This window comes from Colletotrichum destructivum, chromosome 4 (genome assembly GCF_034447905.1).
Source record: "Colletotrichum destructivum chromosome 4, complete sequence".
Classification (NCBI taxonomy): Eukaryota; Fungi; Ascomycota; class Sordariomycetes; order Glomerellales; family Glomerellaceae; genus Colletotrichum; species Colletotrichum destructivum.
Genome location: NC_085899.1, coordinates 601,130 through 617,117, shown reverse-complemented (window position 1 = coordinate 617,117; position 15,988 = coordinate 601,130). Strand labels below are relative to the sequence as shown.

The following is a 15,988-nucleotide window of genomic DNA, read 5'->3' as shown; positions in this document are numbered from 1 at the left end:
TGTTGTTGTGCCCTTCTACTTTCTATCATTACCTAGTAGGAGCTGATGGCCATTCTGGCGGTTGGTAAGATCTTTACTGGGCGCTTCAGAGATGCCATAGTCCGTGCTCCTCTCTGATTCCCATGAGCCAACATACAAAAAAGGAGCTTGGCGGAAGACGGAGCTGTCTGGGAGGAGGATATTGTTGTCGCTTTAGGCAAGCAGGTTGCTGTATTGTTATTGTTTTGTTCACCATGAGGTAGGCTACAGCGCATGTGTCACCAGCTGGTCAATCAGACCTTGGAATGGTGGAAAACTATGCGAAAAGTATAACCCTTAAGACGCATCCCCCTTCGTGCTTAAAGAGAAGTTACTAATCTAAAGGAAACACCCTCATTTCGGTGTGGAAGACATGTGCTAAGGAGTCTTTCATTGAGACTGGTTGGCTGCTTCTAAAAGCTACACATCCCACTTCCCCTGTTCCTGCAGCAAGTAGTAAGCCAATCAAGGTTGGCCACCCAACACTCTGTCTATTGATGCAAAGTCAGCTTGAGCCTCGATGGATCCGTGCTCTCAGTTCAAACTTACGCCATCGAAGTTTCCCGTACAGCAAGCCTTTGTCTGGTCAGGATGATCGACGACTTGGTTTTGCGAGTTGCTGGTGCAGCAATACCCTGAAGTCTGGGCCAGAGCACTGGGAATATTCAGCATTTGCGTCTACATAGCTATAGGAGTGCGAAGGGAAGGGACGAACCCCGTGGCGCAGAGGACACCGGAGACCAGCCATGAAATGTGCATTTTTGAAGCTCTGGGAAGAAGCGCTTCAGGAACAGGATTCGAAGTACGAGAAGTTAGTAATGGATTCAAGAGTGTCAGTAAGGATATAAACTCTGGAAACACGTAAAGCACGGGCAAATGTATTAGTAGGGCGATCAAGAAAGACGTGGAGCAAAGCCCGGGGCCAACGGCCGGCGGTAACGGACTCAAGAATGAGGGATTGACTGTTAACCCCGGAAGCCGGGGTCCTAGTTCGGGGTTCAATCAAACATACTCCCACTAAGCCATGCTCTGACTCGGAACAAGAATGTCTCACCAAGGACCAAAGAGCTTGGTTGACCTACTTGGAACAGATGACGCAAACTTGTTTTGTTACACTGAGCATAGCTTTAAAAGGTACAATCGAGTGCAGTCACTGTAACTTTTGTGCAGAGCGAGTGACGGTTCAGTTTAGAACAGAAGATGAAAGTCCGTGAAGTCGTGCTCTTGCCGTTCGTGCCGTTCGTAGTCAGGGACTGGTGATGGATGGGCCCGCCATTCATTTGTTTAGTGTTTGCCGAAGGCCCGGCTGTGCAACGACTGATTCGTGCCAATGATTCCGAACGCCCGAGAATGTTGACCGACGGCCTAATGTGATTCTCTGTGTCAGGTGACGTACGGGTTGCACTGCTGCTGTCCTCTAATGCAGTCTCCGAATGGCGAAGGGTTCATCCGGGCCATGCTGAAAGGTAGCCAGCTGGATGCAAAGCTCGTAACAATCCAACCATTCTCGTTTTCATCAGACTGTATGTGTGGATTGAATGAACGAGAAATGGGCTCGTCCTCCGACACCATACCTGTTGATCCAAACATGCCCCCCAGTATCACGGCCCCGCCAATGACGATGCGGCTTCGCGTCTTTAGTACAATTTCACAGTGCCCAGCCCTGTGTATGGAGCCAAGTTTGCAATGCTTCGGATCTCTCAGTGGCAGCTTCATCGAACTGGTGCGAGTTGTGCATAAGGACAGTCCATAAGCTGCACTACCACCAACGACGTTATACATAATGATTGCGCAACAGAGATAGAAGAGCCTTGTAACTTGACAGCTGCAATGATGGCGTAACAACCAATCTACAGTTGGCGTGTAGCGAATTCGGCTGATACAAACATCGTGATGATAGCCTATCCAAATACTCAGTTATCGGCAAGGTCAGGACACGCGATTCCCCAGCCAGTCTCGGTGCTACAGCAATCGGCGTGCTAGTGAAGGTTAGCGACAGACTCCGTTGCGATGAATAGTGAGATCAAATGGCTACTGCGTTGTAGTCTGAACTTTTTGACGTTAGCATGAAGCCTCAACATCAAGAACTGTCTCGTGCTCATTCTAATGTCGGGAGATGTTGATCGACTCCCCTGATCAAGCAGCCCAGCCCACGGCCCGCCATACAGTTGTTTAGCAGATCACCACCTATTCAACTCGTACACGTGAAAGGCAAATATCTTTCCGGCAGCCAACAGCATACATGCTCTAACCTACTCGAGTGATACTGCGCCGAAAGGTTGGTCGGTGGCGCACCAGCCAGCAGTACTAAATGCTGACTTGCCCCTGGCTTCTCATCCTCTTGGTGATGCCAACCTGAACGTGATTGGCCATCTCGGACTTGACGCGAGCTCGTCCACGCGCCTTGCTTATGCTCGAGATGCACAGGATCCGTCATTGCCAACCCCAGGGGCTCTGCAACAACTGCACAACCCGCCACTTTTTCACAACCAAGCAATGCGGCATGATTAATCAAACCACGAACGCAATGCATTTCTCATAACGCCATGGATCTCGAAGTCAGGATGCGATGAACCGTTAGGTAACAAAACAGTCGAGGCAGGCTTCTCTCGAGCCTATCATAGTCGTAGGCAACAGCTCACCTCCGTAGCAACTTGCAACCGGCACAGTGCACCGCAAGCAGAGTTTGGTCAGCAATAAGCCAGCATCAGCGAATTAACGTCAAGAATGGGAAACTCAGAAGAAGGGGTGGTGTGGTGGTCTGGGTGATTCTGCAGGCGAGGATTGGCTTTGGCTTTGGCTTTGGTGGTAGACCCCTCATCTCGCATCCATTGGGTTGGGATCCGACACTAAATTCTGACGGGCGTCGCCCGTCAGGGAGCAAAGGAATTTGACGCCGGTCTTAACTGTCTTGGATAGGCTACAGTATCCTCGGATGTTATGGAGGCAGCTAGATGATAAATGTGTAACGACCGCCGTCCTTCGCCATTAACGTCGAGGAAAACTCTCCTCGGCGTATTTATCTGACAGAGGTTGTCCGAATCACTTCTAAAGAGCCGCTCAGCGTTCGAACTTGACTGGCTTTTCCAGCACTGAGCGAGAAAATCAGGACCATGGTGGACAACGATGCCTCAACAGCAGGGAGCTTCTTGGCCTTCGTCGTTGAGGATGTGCAGCGATCGACTTCGTCATATGTCACCGTGGCGGCGGTGCTGGCTCTCGCGATATTCATCCACAGGTTCTCGTCGCCTGAGATGGACAAACGCGAGCCGCCGCCGATGAAGCCCAAGATCCCCATCGTCGGACACCTCGTCGGAATGATCCGGCACCAGAGCCGCTATTTTAAGACTTTGGAGTAAGCCGACAAGGCAGAACAAGCCATCAAAAGCGCTGACATGGGCACAGGAATCGCAACATGGCGGTCGCCACGCTTCCGATCCTGAACGGGAAGCTTTACGGCATCTGGGAGCCAACGATAATTCAATCCGTCTACCGAAATCGGCTCTTGTCGTTTGAGCCGTTCGCCGTGGAATTTGCCCAGAGGGAGATCGGCTTCAGCAATGCGATGCTCAAGGTCATCCAAGAAACCACGTTGCTGCCCGAGTTCTTTGATTGTATTCACAAATCCATGACCGCGGACAACCTGCGCCAGATGAACACCAAATCGCTCACGTATGTGTCTGACGCACTGGACGGTGTCTGCAATGGCTCTGAAACATTCGAGGCCACGAACTTCTTCGTTTGGGTACGTAACCTGATGACCATGGCTACGACGGAGGCTTTGTACGGCCCCGGCAATCCACTCAGAAATAGCGCGAGCTTGATGGAAGATACGTGGTAGGTGCTCTCTACTGCAGGGCCTTTGGACGTGAACTCATTCGGGCACAGGGCCTTCGAAGCAGACCTGCCGCTGTTGATGCTCGGGGTGGCTCCGTCCATCACGGCGCGGAAATGCTACTACGCGAGACAACGACTCCAGGCGGCGCTGGGAGAGTATTATGGCAACAACGGGGATTATCACGAGGACGCTTCCCAGATCGTTAGGAGCCGCGCGGCGGTCCTACGAAAGCACGGGATCTCGGGCAAAGAAGTCGGCATGTTTGAGATTGCTCTGCTCCACGTAGCGACAGCCAACACGATCCCAACGTTGTTCTGGTTCATGATGCAGGTCTTTAGTAGGCCTGAATTGGTGGACCAGCTGAGAAAAGAGGTACTGCCAGTGGCCCAGCGCGGAAGCAACGGCGATGTCACCATCGACATAGGAACGATAAACGAACGGTGTCCTCTGTTGGTCAGCTGCTACCGTGAGGCGATCCGACTGTCGAACCAGGGCATGGGCAACCGAAAGGTGTTGGAAGACACGACTATTACGGATGGAAAGGGACAGTCATACCTCCTCAAGAAGGGCTGCAATGTGCAGGTGTCGGCTCAGGTCCTGCACCGGCTGGAAAATTCGTGGGGCCCGGACAGCGCAAGTTTCAAGGCAGACAGGTTCGTGGTGAGGAGCGGCAAGGAGCACGCCGAGTCGGAGAAGATGAAGAGGGCGGCGTTTATCCCGTTCGGTGGCGGAAAACACCTGTGCCCGGGACGCAACTTTGCCTTTGCCGAGAATCTAGGACTCATGGCGTCCCTGTTGGCGGGATTCGAGGTTTCGCCCTTGGACCGGAACATGAAGGAGACGGAGGGGATTCCCGACTCGGCGGGCTGCCCAATGACAGGAGCCGTCGTGAAGCCTGTGAACAACGGGGAAGGGTACGGGATTCGGATCCGGAGACGAAAGGGGTGGGAGAGCGTCAAGTGGCGGTACATAAGCTGAGGACTGCAGCCCCTAGACCGGCCTTAAAATGATACACAGAGTGCTGTATCTGTGCCTACACATTGCTGCATCACAGTATCCATCGATGATGTCGGCCAACTGGCGCGAGAGCTTTAGGGAAAGCATCGAGGTGACTGGTCTCGACGCAATAGACTTGGCGGGAGCCACATGCAGCTTGGTTGATCGCCCAATATTGATTTTGGTGATTGGGAAACCGGGATTCGAGGACGACCAGGAGCGATGCACACCGCAGTAGAGAGACCAAGCTATCTCCCGCGGAGATTGGATGGGATGATGCGAAGGGGGAGACCGGTGGAGGAGCCAAATGAATGATGAATGACGGAGCATTTTGGCCATTTTGAGCTGAGGCGGCACCAAATAACCTGCCAAGCCTGGATGGAGCTGGAGCGCTGGAGCTACAGCTCCGCAAGAAAGTGGAGGCCTCAGCTATATCACGTGACCGTCCAGCATCTGCTGACGTCACATAGCCAGGTTATTGACGCTGGGAGCAGGACCTCCCTCTCGGCGGGCACAACGCCAATGTCTACCTGCCTGCCGGGTAACCTGGGAAGCCTGGGTCCCTCGATGAAGTATTTATCAAATAATGGAAATGTCCAGTCTATCTTAGTCGACTAAAACCTCTCTCCAAAAAAAGAAACAAAACCGGATACAACACGATCCTACTACGACCGCACGATATCGAAATGAGCTACGCGTTCCGTCGCGTATGCCTGCAACTCCCTACCAGCAGCTTCAGCCCCAAGTATGGTTCTCTCAGTCAAGCTTTTCGCCCAGCCGGCTTCGGCATCGGCACCCATGCCCCAGCGCCGGCACGCGCGTTCCGTCTGTCTGCAAAGCTTCGAGGCGACATCGATGATGCCAAGGCCAAGAAGGCAAGCCAGCATGACATGCACAAGAAGGAGGACAAGGAGAAGTTCGAGCGGGATGAGCTGATCGCCCTGCGGAAACAAGATGAGAGGCCATGGCATCGTGCTGGCAACGAGCTCGACCAGCGGGAATCGTCCAAAGATCCCACCAACGGGGACAAGACTCGAGGTACGTACGCCCTTCATGCATCTTTCAGCGCCCAAGCGCGTTTCGTTTGCCTCTTGTGCTCACGCCCCGAATTCTAGGACGGCTACTCACCACACCAACGAGGTTATTGAAGCTCATCCTGCCGCTTCCTTTCCATGCTGAGCAATCGCGGATCACGCAGAAGCCCAAGAATGACGACGAAAGGGAGGACATCGCACCGCTGGCTTTGCTCGTCCACCCCCAGCAGCCTTTGTCGTACCTCGAACGGCTACTCCAGGCCGAGATCCCGCCCATCGACGACGGCCGCCGCGAACGAATCCCCAAGATCTACTTCCGCGCCGAGGCCGACCACAAAGAGACCAAGCCGGACAAGCGCGCGTCGCAGAAGCAGGAGGGCAACGTAGCGTCGTACTCGGGTCTCGGCCACGAGGGCCCAAAGAAGGACGGCGATGACACGAACTGGGTGCGTTGGAGTAGCAGCACAGAGGTCGGCGACTTCATCAGGGATGCCGCCCGCGGACGGGAGTTCTCCATTGGCATCGAGGGGTACGACCAGGAGCTGCGCGTAGCAGTGCCCAGTTTCAACGACAGGACATACTACATGCGCATCAGACTGCGCAGAATGTCTCGCCGCGTCGAAGAGCTGGCCAAGATCAAACAAGAATGCGACTACCTCGCGCATCGCGGAGCCCACCGTCTCGCACAGGGTGGCTTTGCTCTGCTTGCCGGCTGGTGGGGCGTCGTCTACTACGTCACGTTCCACACCGACTTTGGCTGGGACCTCGTCGAGCCGGTAACGTACCTCGCCGGCCTGTCGACCATCATGGGCGGCTATCTCTGGTTCCTGTACATTAGCAAGGACCTCAGCTACAAGGCGGCGCTGAACATCACCGTGTCGAAGCGGCAGCAGGCGCTTTACCAGGAGCGCGGGTTCGACCCCGCGACGTGGGAGGCTCTCGTGCAAGAAGCCAACTCGCTGCGCCGGGAGATCAGATTCGTGGCGACCGAGTACGACGTTGATTGGGACGAGACCAAGGACCTCGGCGGCGAGGAGGTCCAGGAGGTGCTCGACAAGGAGAAGAAGGGCTCGAGGCGAAGGCAAGACGATGACGAGGATGACGCAGAGGAGGCCGAACGCGTAGAGCACAAGCGCAAGGACGACAAGAAGGGGTCCAAGGAGTCAGGGGAGAAGAGTGAGGACAAGAAGACATCGTAACGCATCGTTGCGTGTTGATTTGTATGTGCGCGTCTTTGTACGATACCCTGTACACCAGCCCTATCATACTGCGTACCTTAGACTTAGGGCATCATAGCAACGAGCATACCCCCGGAGCGGAGAACACATAGCGAAAGGAGCACTCTGATTTCACGTTACGATTTCGCAGCTTGACCAGAAACTAGGGAGGAAAACATCTGATTTGGTACTGTCGCGTGCTCGGGTTCCAAGGTGAGATCTGCAAAGGATCAGAAGAGGACGCGTTTGTGAAGATGGCGTGTTCTAGCGGCGGCCTGCGGGTAGTGGGCTGGCCAGCAACAGCCCATATGACCAAAGACCACGCTCGGTGTAGGCCGGTGAGGGGAGCTGGGGTGGGTCATTTCGGCTCTACCGAGAATCTCCGCTTTCAACCGTTCACTGTCCCCACCCTTTCCCATCCCAGCCTAACCACTTGCTGGGAGGTACCTAGAGGGAGAGAGTTCTGAATGGCACGTACCGCTTTTTGCATGTGCCTAGTGCGCCCGTCTCACGACACCACCCCGCCGCCGCCGACGCCAACAAGAAAGCTTCACCCCACTTGATTAACGCATCGTCATGCCACCACCCAACCAACAGGTCCCTGTTTGTCAGAATCTCGCTACCTCGCATATGGCTCTTCACTGAATGGCTGCTTCCTCGTTCCAGAAGGGGCTCTAGAAGCCGTCCCCGGATCTGACGAGAATCCTGCATCAGCCCGACGCGCATATCAACGTCGTGCGGCGATCGGGTACATAAGACTGTCTGCTCGATATCACTCCGAGGAGAGAGAGAGAAGAAAGAGTGAGAGAGCTCTGATCTACCCCGCTGTCTTCCTATTCCAGGCCTACCCCCGACTCCTCATTCTCTTGCCCCTACCAGTACCTGTACCTCCTCGTGCCCTAGGTAACCCCTCCATCATACCCCCCGTCCCCTACCTTCCCCTCCACCAGTAACTCAAGCTTGGGCTAGTGTCGAGGCCGCTGCGGGCAGATCCACAGCGATGCCTCCGCAAATCATCCACTTGCCGGACGGGCAAACGTTTACAGTGACACCCGTCTTCGCGGGTCTATTCTTCAAGTCGCACGACCTGAACACGCACAACAACCCCTTCCCCATCGGCTGGACTATCGTGCTCAACACCGAGGACGATAAGCCCGTCCTTGACAACGCCGATGGCGGCGACGAGAGCGACGGGGAGTGCGCACGCGCCCGCCGGCGTCACGTCCACAGTTTCAAGCAGCCCACCCTGCAGAACGATAACCTCTTCATCTCGTCGATATCGCAGCCCTCGAGCACCGAGTTCAAGCCCGCCGCCAGCCCGACCCGCCAGATCGCCATGATGCTCTGGGTCACACTCTATTGGTACTTTCACCAGCACCAGCCGTCGCCCTACCTCACGACCGACGCATCGAGGTTTACCCCCGAGAAGGCACGACCGAAGGGCGAGTGGCGCATCAACATCAAGCGCGACGGTGTCTTGCGCGGCAGGAACCTGATACCGAAGCTGGAGCGCATGGGGCTGATCGCCTCGCTGGACTCGGCCGTGGGGACCAACATCAAGGACAACGGCGAGGAGTGGTCGCAGATGTTCGTCTCTCGCCGCATGTTCTGGCAGATACCGGGACGGTTGTTCCTCTTCACGCTGCAGCGCACGAGCGCCGCCTCGACCTACCCAGAGTCTCCGGCCGGCAGCCGCCCGAGCTCGCCGGCTCGCACCGAGTCCACCCACTCGCGGCACCATACGCCCATACACTCCCCTCACCAGTCGACGGGGGGCCGATCCGACGTCGACGTACCCGGAGGCCCGCCGCCCATGTCCATGGTCACGACGCCAAGCTTCCCCATCGGTCCGTTCTACTCGAGCTCCCATCTCCCGACGTATTACCCGCCGGCGCCGTTGATGTACACTGTAACGAACGGCGTCCGGCATCCCATCCGCCGTAAGCCGGGCCGCATGGGGGAGGTGTTTTATTGCCGGTTCGTGCCGAGCGTGGGACGGTACCTGTCGTTCCGCGTCGCATCCCTCGCGCCGGACGCCGTGCCGTATCTTGGACCCGTCGGGCCCAAAGCGGCCGAGAACAGTCACCTTGCGACGCTCTCCGACACGGCGCTGCTGCGGTCGTGGCTGGCGAACCCGCGAGTGCAGAAGTTCTGGGGGGACTACACGCCCGACTTCCTAAGCAACGCGCTCGACTCGAAGCACTCGTTCCCGGTGATTGGCATGTGGGACGGCGTGCCGTTTGGATACTTTGAGATATACTGGGTAAAAGAGGACGTGCTTGGACAGAAGCTCGGCAGCGACGCCGGGGATTACGACCGCGGCGTTCACGTCTTTGTGGGCGAGGAGTGGGCGCGTGGTCGGGTGCCGGCGTGGCTGTCGAGCCTGGTGCATTGGTGTCTCACGGACGACTACCGGACGATGCATGTGTGTCTGGAGCCGCGCATCGATAACGCGAGGTGAATAGACCCCCCTTCCCCCTTCACTTTCTTGGTCGGTTTGTAAGGTCAGCGATGAGCTAACTGCGCAAACAATAGGTTCCTGCAGCATTTGCAACAAGCCGGCTTCGCCAAGGAGCGGGAGGTTGCGTTCCCCCACAAGCAATCCTACCTGATGAGGCTGAATAGAGATGCGTGGGAGGGGCCAGCTTTGTGACGAGACACAGAAGGGAAGTTTTAGAGTGCTTCAGAGTTGGCTCGGAGGCGGCGAAGTGGCATTGGCATGCTTTGGTGAGAATGAGGCATGTAATGGCGCAGAGGCCGATGTGAAAGATGTTATTGGCCAACTACAGACAGGAGATACCCGATGCTCGGCTCATATAGAGGCGGATTAAATCGAAATCAAAGCTAGCATTACAGACATGTATACTCTACAATGGACGAGACTCAATGGATGGAATTGGGACTGACTCGGAAGGACTGCTGTTTCAACGAGGTAGACGGCCACTTTACGCCACGACGTCACGCTGTTGTCCTCCGTCGCGTGGCCTGGACAGGGATGTCCCAGCAGGGCCACAGCGAGAGCTTCCGTGGCCCATCTCATCTAGGCTTATCATTGGCTAAGCATCCGTTCCACCGGCCTTATCGCCCCACTGAGACATCCTTATCTTGTGACCGATGTCCGACGTACCGAAACCATGGGACCAAGCTAGATCAGAACGCCCATGACCCAACCAACCAGCGCAATAACCACATTCTCCCCCCTCATCATCCTCCATCCGAAGTGTCGAGATAAGACGTATCTGCCCGCACCTCGTTTCTTTCTCTCTTTCTTTCTCCCCCCCTTCTAGATGCCTTCTCGCCGCGGGAACCGACAACCGCGCTGTAGTGGACCATGACCGGCCGATCGCCCTCGTCCTCTGGCTTCCTCCCGATGCCCGGGTCGCCGTCTTCGTCGTGGTCGCTGTACCGCGCCCGCGTTTCCGCGCTCCTCCGACATGCCGACACGCAGGTCGTCGTGGCCTTTTGGTTTCTCGGTACCGGTCCCTTCTTCGCTCCCCTCCGACATTTCTTTTTGAAAGAAGAAGAAGAAGAAGAAGAAGAGAGAAACAAAGAGCCGTGATGCTAACGTGAATGCGTGCCTCCGCCAGGTCTCATCAACAACGTCCTGTACGTAATAATCCTCTCGGCCGCCCAGGACCTCGTCGGCTCCTCGGTGCCCAAGGGCGTCGTCCTGCTCGCCGACGTGCTGCCGTCCTTCTTCACGAAGCTCGTCGCCCCCTACTTCATCCACCGCGTGCCCTACGCCCTGCGCGTGCTCGTCCTCATTGCCCTCTCGTGCACCGGCATGCTCCTCGTCGCCTTGACGCCGCCCGGCCGCTCCGTCGCCGTCAAGATGGTCGGTGTCGTCATCGCCAGCCTCAGCTCGGGCGGCGGCGAGCTCAGCTTCCTCGGCCTGACGCACTACTACGGCCCCGCGAGTCTGGCGGGCTGGGGCAGCGGCACGGGCGCCGCGGGGCTTGTCGGTGCCGGGCTGTACGTCCTCATGACGGACTGGTGGGGGTTCACGGTGCGCAGCAGTCTTCTGTTCTCGGCGTGCCTGCCGTCCATCATGTTCGTCAGCTTCTTCGTTGTGCTGCCCAAGGGACCCCTGCGCGCGGGCGGTGGGAAGGGGTACGCGGCGGTGCCGGAGCGGGACCTCGACGACGAGGACGTCGGGGAGATGCCGCGCGACGCGGCGTCTTCGGCGCTGCTTGCACCAGGCCCATCGGTCACTTCGGCGGCGTACTCGGCGCAGCAGTCGGGGCATCATCATCATCAGCAGCGTGATAGCAGCTTCGCGCACAACCTCGCGAGGGCGAGGGCGCTCTTCTTCCCGTACATGCTGCCGCTGCTGCTCGTGTATGTGGCCGAGTACACGATCAACCAGGGCGTGGCGCCGACGCTGCTGTTCCCGTTGGCGTCGTCGCCGTTTACCGAGTTCCGCGAGTTCTACCCGATGTACGGGTTCCTGTACCAGCTGGGCGTCTTCATCTCGCGGTCCTCGACGCCCTTCTTCCGCATTCACCGCCTGTACCTGCCGTCGCTACTGCAGGTCGGCAACCTCGCGCTGCTGACGTCGCACGCGGTGCTGGACTTCCTCCCGTCCGTGTACGTCGTCTTCGCCGTCGTCTTCTGGGAGGGCCTGCTCGGGGGCGCCGTCTATGTCAACACGTTCGCCGAGATCATGGAGACGGTGCCGAGCGAGGACCGCGAGTTCAGCCTCGGGGCGACGAGCGTCAGCGACAGCGGCGGCATCTGCATCGCTGGGTTCTTGGGCATCTTGCTGGAGGTGCAGTTGTGCAACTGGCAGGTGTCACAGGGGCGGGACTGGTGTCGCCAGATCAAGGTCGGGTGAGGACGGGATGGATATGAGTTAGCCCTCTTGGGTCGGAGCCAGACAATTCATTCAAACAGAATCCCTCCCCCCGCGGTTCCCCAATGAGTGAGAGTCAACAACGTATAGAGCATAAGCCCATTCAAGTAGAAGGGCAGGGTCAGCTGTGCGAGACAAGTGTGTGGATCGTCGCATGAGTACCGCTAGTGATCCCGAGAGACAGCGGCCAGGGTAAATAGACCACCTGTTGTACACACGTAATTTAGAACAAGGCTGTTTGAATGTCAGATGTCATGAAGGTCAAACAAGGAAAGAGTGAGAGTGACAGATTGGATGAGAACGTATCGGTCCGCGGCCACCGGGCATTGATACGGCGGTCAGCACGGTGACGGCAAGGATTCTTGTTCGTCATTTCAAAGTCTCTTTCCTTGGTCCTTGGGTCAGAGCCTCTCAGTCAGACGTGGAATGCACCGTTGCGTGATACCGTTGTCCCTTGACTCGTTTTATGTGTTGTTTTCGTGCTTGTTAGCATCATGCGGTTTCTGGACTTAGTCCGCCCAACGTTGGACTTAATTGTCTATTCAATCCCTAGAATACTGGAAAATAGTCTGAGGAGAAGAGGAAAAAAATGTTTCTAGACTCGCCGCGTCGTGGCCATCACATAATCTCTCTCATGCTTCGTCTCGACCCAAACATCGGGCCACACTAACATAATACTGCGTCACTTACTTCACTCTTATTACGTATCTTATTTGTGTATACCTCATCACTCACTTCCCTCATGTTGCTAATTTCACCTACATGTGCCTCGTCACTCACTTCGCCCATACTAACCGCCTCAGGGTCTATCTGCCTTGATACCACACCACGTCCTATTTATACCAACCCACTGAGCTGTTCTAGATAGACCGACTTGATCCAGCTGCTTCTCCATGCCTTTGCCGAATTCCTCTTGTGTTTACCTTGATAAGAAGTCAACAGGTAATAAAAATTGATATCACAGACTCACTATACACCATGGCTTCTCCGTCATCACGATACCTCCTCCTCAGCGCCGGTCTGGCTTCCCTGGAGCTCACCGATGAAACGCCCTTGCAGGCCTTCCACCTCTTCGGCTCGCTGCCGCCCGAGCTGCGCGCCCAGATATGGAACCTTGCCGCCCTTGCCGCCTGCCCACCCGCTGTCGTCACGCGCGTCTTGAACAAGAAGACGATATCCGGCTACCAGCCCAGGGGGTTCGCCGTCTACCAGCGCCTCATGCTCAGCGACGACTCATTCGACCTCTACCGCCCCGTGCCGACCCTCCTCCACGTCTGCCGTGAGTCTCGCACCGAGCTGCTGAACGTCACCAGCAACCGACGGGGCTTGCGAGAGGGCCAGTTAGAGGTGCTGTATCTGACCCGCGAGCACAAGAAGCAGGGCAGGGGCGTTCATATCAATTTTGCCGTTGATACGTTGCTGGTCTACCAAGGTGAGTCTCAACCCTCCCGAGTCTTGCCTCCCCCCCCCTTGAGTCTCGTCTTCGCCCGAGGCCCCGTGAGCTGATGACAAACCCTAGTACCGCCCGTACCGAACATGAAGGACGCCGACCACTTCGCCAACCTCCAGTACCTTGCCATGCAATGGGGCCTGCACTCGAGCTGGGACAGCTTAGATGGCAGCCGAGCCGGCGTGCGTTTCATCCGCAACTTCCCGCGCCTCCGGAAACTGACGCTCTTCGTCAAGTTCGTGGTCTTCAACACGCTGCCGCCGGGCGAACCTGGCAGAAGGCGCCGCGAGCAGACGCAGAAGCGCCACGCCCTGCTCGCAATCCTGGACGACGTCTACCACGCCATCGACCTCAGCATAGACGAGCGGCCCATGACCGACGAGGGGGGGTTTTGGAAGGAGCCGGAAGTGCGTGTCGTGCCCAAGACCAGGGCCTGGACGCCGCCCCGGGTCAAGGCGTGGCGCTCCTTGCCGGTGACATGGGCTGAGCCTCAACGCACCGTGGTTGTGAGGATCGATGGCCAGACGAGTCTGGGGGAGCCGAATATGGACTTGTGGGAGTGTCCGTGGCATTATCTGCATCCTCCAGGTCGTGCTCGTTGATGCGACGCGGCGCGGGTTTTGGCGAGCCGCGACCACTACGCAAGGCACGACGGATGCTAACTATTACGACTCCACGAGGGCACAAGTCGCATGAATTTCCTCCATGTCTCCATCCACCGTGTGTATTACGCATCACGGCATTGGAATAGGGGACAAGAAGGCCTCACGGAGGTTCTGGCATTTTCGCAACTTGATTTCGGGTAGGATACAGTGAATCCCCGAGTAATTTAGCTTAGCGGGTATAGACATCAATAGATGACTTTAGTTCACAAACCCGTGCAAGGAAAGGAACCTGAGCGGCTTGTGGCAGGTGAGACCTTTTCGACCACGTCCAGAAGGATTGTAAGAGGTGAAGTGCTACAAAAAGTCCATACAGAGCCGCACCGGCTTCTAGAACACGGCACGGTACATCAGGGACAGATTCCCCCTGAGGTAGTGTAACAAAATGATTGGATAAACGCCAAAAAGGGAGCGTGGATGCGGCTGGTGATGATGCACATATGACGCATTTCCTCCGCCCCCGGATCGACTTGCGAGTTGGTGTCGTCACTACCAATCAATTGCGTGCCCAGTCTCAACTTAACATGAACCTCACCCATTGTTCAGCAACATCAATATCGCTGTGATCGTCGACATCAAACATTTCGCCTCGGACATTACCACACGAAAAGAGCCGACATAGTCTCTTGGACGACGGAACAATATTTGCATCCGGAAAAAGCCTACCTTACAACCTTACAGAGTCGCAAATACCCTCGAAATACACATACCCAAACACACAGACAACAAAAATGGCAGCCCTGAGATCCCTCACCATCCGCCGTCTCGCCCTCGCGCGACCAGTCCCCAGAGCGGCTACTTCTCCCGTGTCGCGGCAGGTGAGGTGGAGCACGAGCAAGCCCGGCGGCGACGGCGACGGCGACCTCGGCGGCCCTGGCGGCCAGGAGCCCGTGCCGTCCAGCAGCGGTCCGTCCCAGAGCTGGTGAGTTTGGAACCCAATCATACCCCCCCCTCCTTTTCCGAGGGAAGTTTCCCTGTGACGTTTGCTGACGGCTGCTTAGGCCGACGTTGGCGGCGATTGCGGCGGCGGGGCTGGCCGTGGGCGGATATCTCGTCCACCTGACGGGCAAGTCCAAGGGCCAGGGGAAGGTGATGGAGAAAGGCGAGTTTGATAGGCTAGCTGAGAAGGTCACGCCGAGGAAGTGAGTTCACGACGTGCAGGTTTGGAAGTTCACTCTGAACGTCTGGAACAGTTGAAGTCGGTAGAGGAGCCGGCGTGAGAACCGACAAGACGTATGGTTACACCATCAACTCAGTTTCACAAATCAAATTATGTTATTAATGTGACTCGGCCCCAACACTTTGATATAGTGTATATATGGGCTCGCTAGCCAGGTTCTCGTATACAAACAAGTGTCGCGTCTCCCCTACATGACTTCTTTTGACAAGATGTCGAGTCGAAGTGTTTCTAAATCACAGCTTGCTCATAAGTTGGCGAAATATGTTACCACAAAAATTGAAGTTCCTCGTTCCAACTAGGTTCTGTTACAGAACTTCTCGTTCCACTAATGGCATCGACTCATCACTATGTAAATAATTGACCAACGTTTTCATTAGACATAAACGAGGTATTTTTGCAGCCTGGATAGCTCCGAAAAAGCTGAATAATTGTTGGCGTGAAAGCAGTGTTCTAGTAAGGTGGCAACGGCAAGGCCGTTGCGGGAACCACAACAAGCTGTCCGACTTCTTGACCGTCTTAACGACAACTCGGGGTTAACATCATCCTAGCAAACCCCTCGCTAGGATCAAGCGCAATGTCAGCAGCGAAAAGATGTTTATTGAGTTCGCGGCCCAAGCAGACCAGACCTAAAGACCAAGGGTTCGTCGTAAAGGCGGGACGCAGGGATGCGGGGTGTTAGTGAACATGCCACAGTGGTCGAATCTCGAAGGCTACAAGACCATTTCTAAGACCTTTTGATGC

General features: G+C 56.2%; 7 protein-coding genes across 7 annotated transcripts; 6 read left to right on the top strand and 1 right to left on the bottom strand.

The window, feature by feature from the left end:
- Window positions 1-319: 319 nt before the first annotated feature.
- Window positions 320-854, bottom strand: CDEST_06087 (uncharacterized protein). Its single transcript, XM_062922246.1, has 3 exons — window positions 734-854; window positions 568-673; window positions 320-509 (listed from the first exon to the last, which is right to left on the bottom strand). Exons 1-3 carry the CDS (start codon window positions 775-777, stop codon window positions 432-434), a joined length of 228 nt encoding a protein of 75 aa, XP_062778297.1. The 5' UTR covers window positions 778-854; the 3' UTR covers window positions 320-431.
- Window positions 855-3,059: 2,205 nt separating this feature from the next.
- CDEST_06086 (Putative cytochrome P450) lies at window positions 3,060-4,834 on the top strand (the record flags this gene model as incomplete). Its single annotated transcript, XM_062922245.1, has 3 exons — window positions 3,060-3,373; window positions 3,424-3,855; window positions 3,907-4,834. The coding sequence occupies exons 1-3, from the start codon at window positions 3,132-3,134 to the stop codon at window positions 4,832-4,834; spliced, it is 1,602 nt and encodes a 533-aa protein (XP_062778296.1). The 5' UTR covers window positions 3,060-3,131.
- Window positions 4,835-5,371: 537 nt separating this feature from the next.
- CDEST_06085 (Putative calcium uniporter protein) lies at window positions 5,372-7,265 on the top strand. Its single transcript, XM_062922244.1, has 2 exons — window positions 5,372-5,890; window positions 5,968-7,265. The coding sequence occupies exons 1-2, from the start codon at window positions 5,539-5,541 to the stop codon at window positions 7,083-7,085; spliced, it is 1,470 nt and encodes a 489-aa protein (XP_062778295.1). The 5' UTR covers window positions 5,372-5,538; the 3' UTR covers window positions 7,086-7,265.
- Window positions 7,266-7,806: 541 nt separating this feature from the next.
- Window positions 7,807-9,995, top strand: CDEST_06084 (Putative acyl-CoA N-acyltransferase). The gene is made up of 2 exons (XM_062922243.1): window positions 7,807-9,560; window positions 9,639-9,995. The coding sequence occupies exons 1-2, from the start codon at window positions 8,104-8,106 to the stop codon at window positions 9,754-9,756; spliced, it is 1,575 nt and encodes a 524-aa protein (XP_062778294.1). The 5' UTR covers window positions 7,807-8,103; the 3' UTR covers window positions 9,757-9,995.
- A 206-nt stretch (window positions 9,996-10,201) lies between these two features.
- CDEST_06083 (Putative batten's disease protein Cln3) lies at window positions 10,202-12,290 on the top strand. The gene is made up of 2 exons (XM_062922242.1): window positions 10,202-10,576; window positions 10,691-12,290. The coding sequence occupies exons 1-2, from the start codon at window positions 10,435-10,437 to the stop codon at window positions 11,935-11,937; spliced, it is 1,389 nt and encodes a 462-aa protein (XP_062778293.1). The 5' UTR covers window positions 10,202-10,434; the 3' UTR covers window positions 11,938-12,290.
- Window positions 12,291-12,933: 643 nt separating this feature from the next.
- CDEST_06082 (Putative 2EXR domain-containing protein) lies at window positions 12,934-14,007 on the top strand (the record flags this gene model as incomplete). Its single annotated transcript, XM_062922241.1, has 2 exons — window positions 12,934-13,387; window positions 13,475-14,007. The coding sequence occupies 2 exons, from the start codon at window positions 12,934-12,936 to the stop codon at window positions 14,005-14,007; spliced, it is 987 nt and encodes a 328-aa protein (XP_062778292.1).
- A 580-nt stretch (window positions 14,008-14,587) lies between these two features.
- CDEST_06081 (uncharacterized protein) lies at window positions 14,588-15,353 on the top strand. The gene is made up of 2 exons (XM_062922240.1): window positions 14,588-14,989; window positions 15,069-15,353. The coding sequence occupies exons 1-2, from the start codon at window positions 14,799-14,801 to the stop codon at window positions 15,211-15,213; spliced, it is 336 nt and encodes a 111-aa protein (XP_062778291.1). The 5' UTR covers window positions 14,588-14,798; the 3' UTR covers window positions 15,214-15,353.
- Window positions 15,354-15,988: the final 635 nt, after the last annotated feature.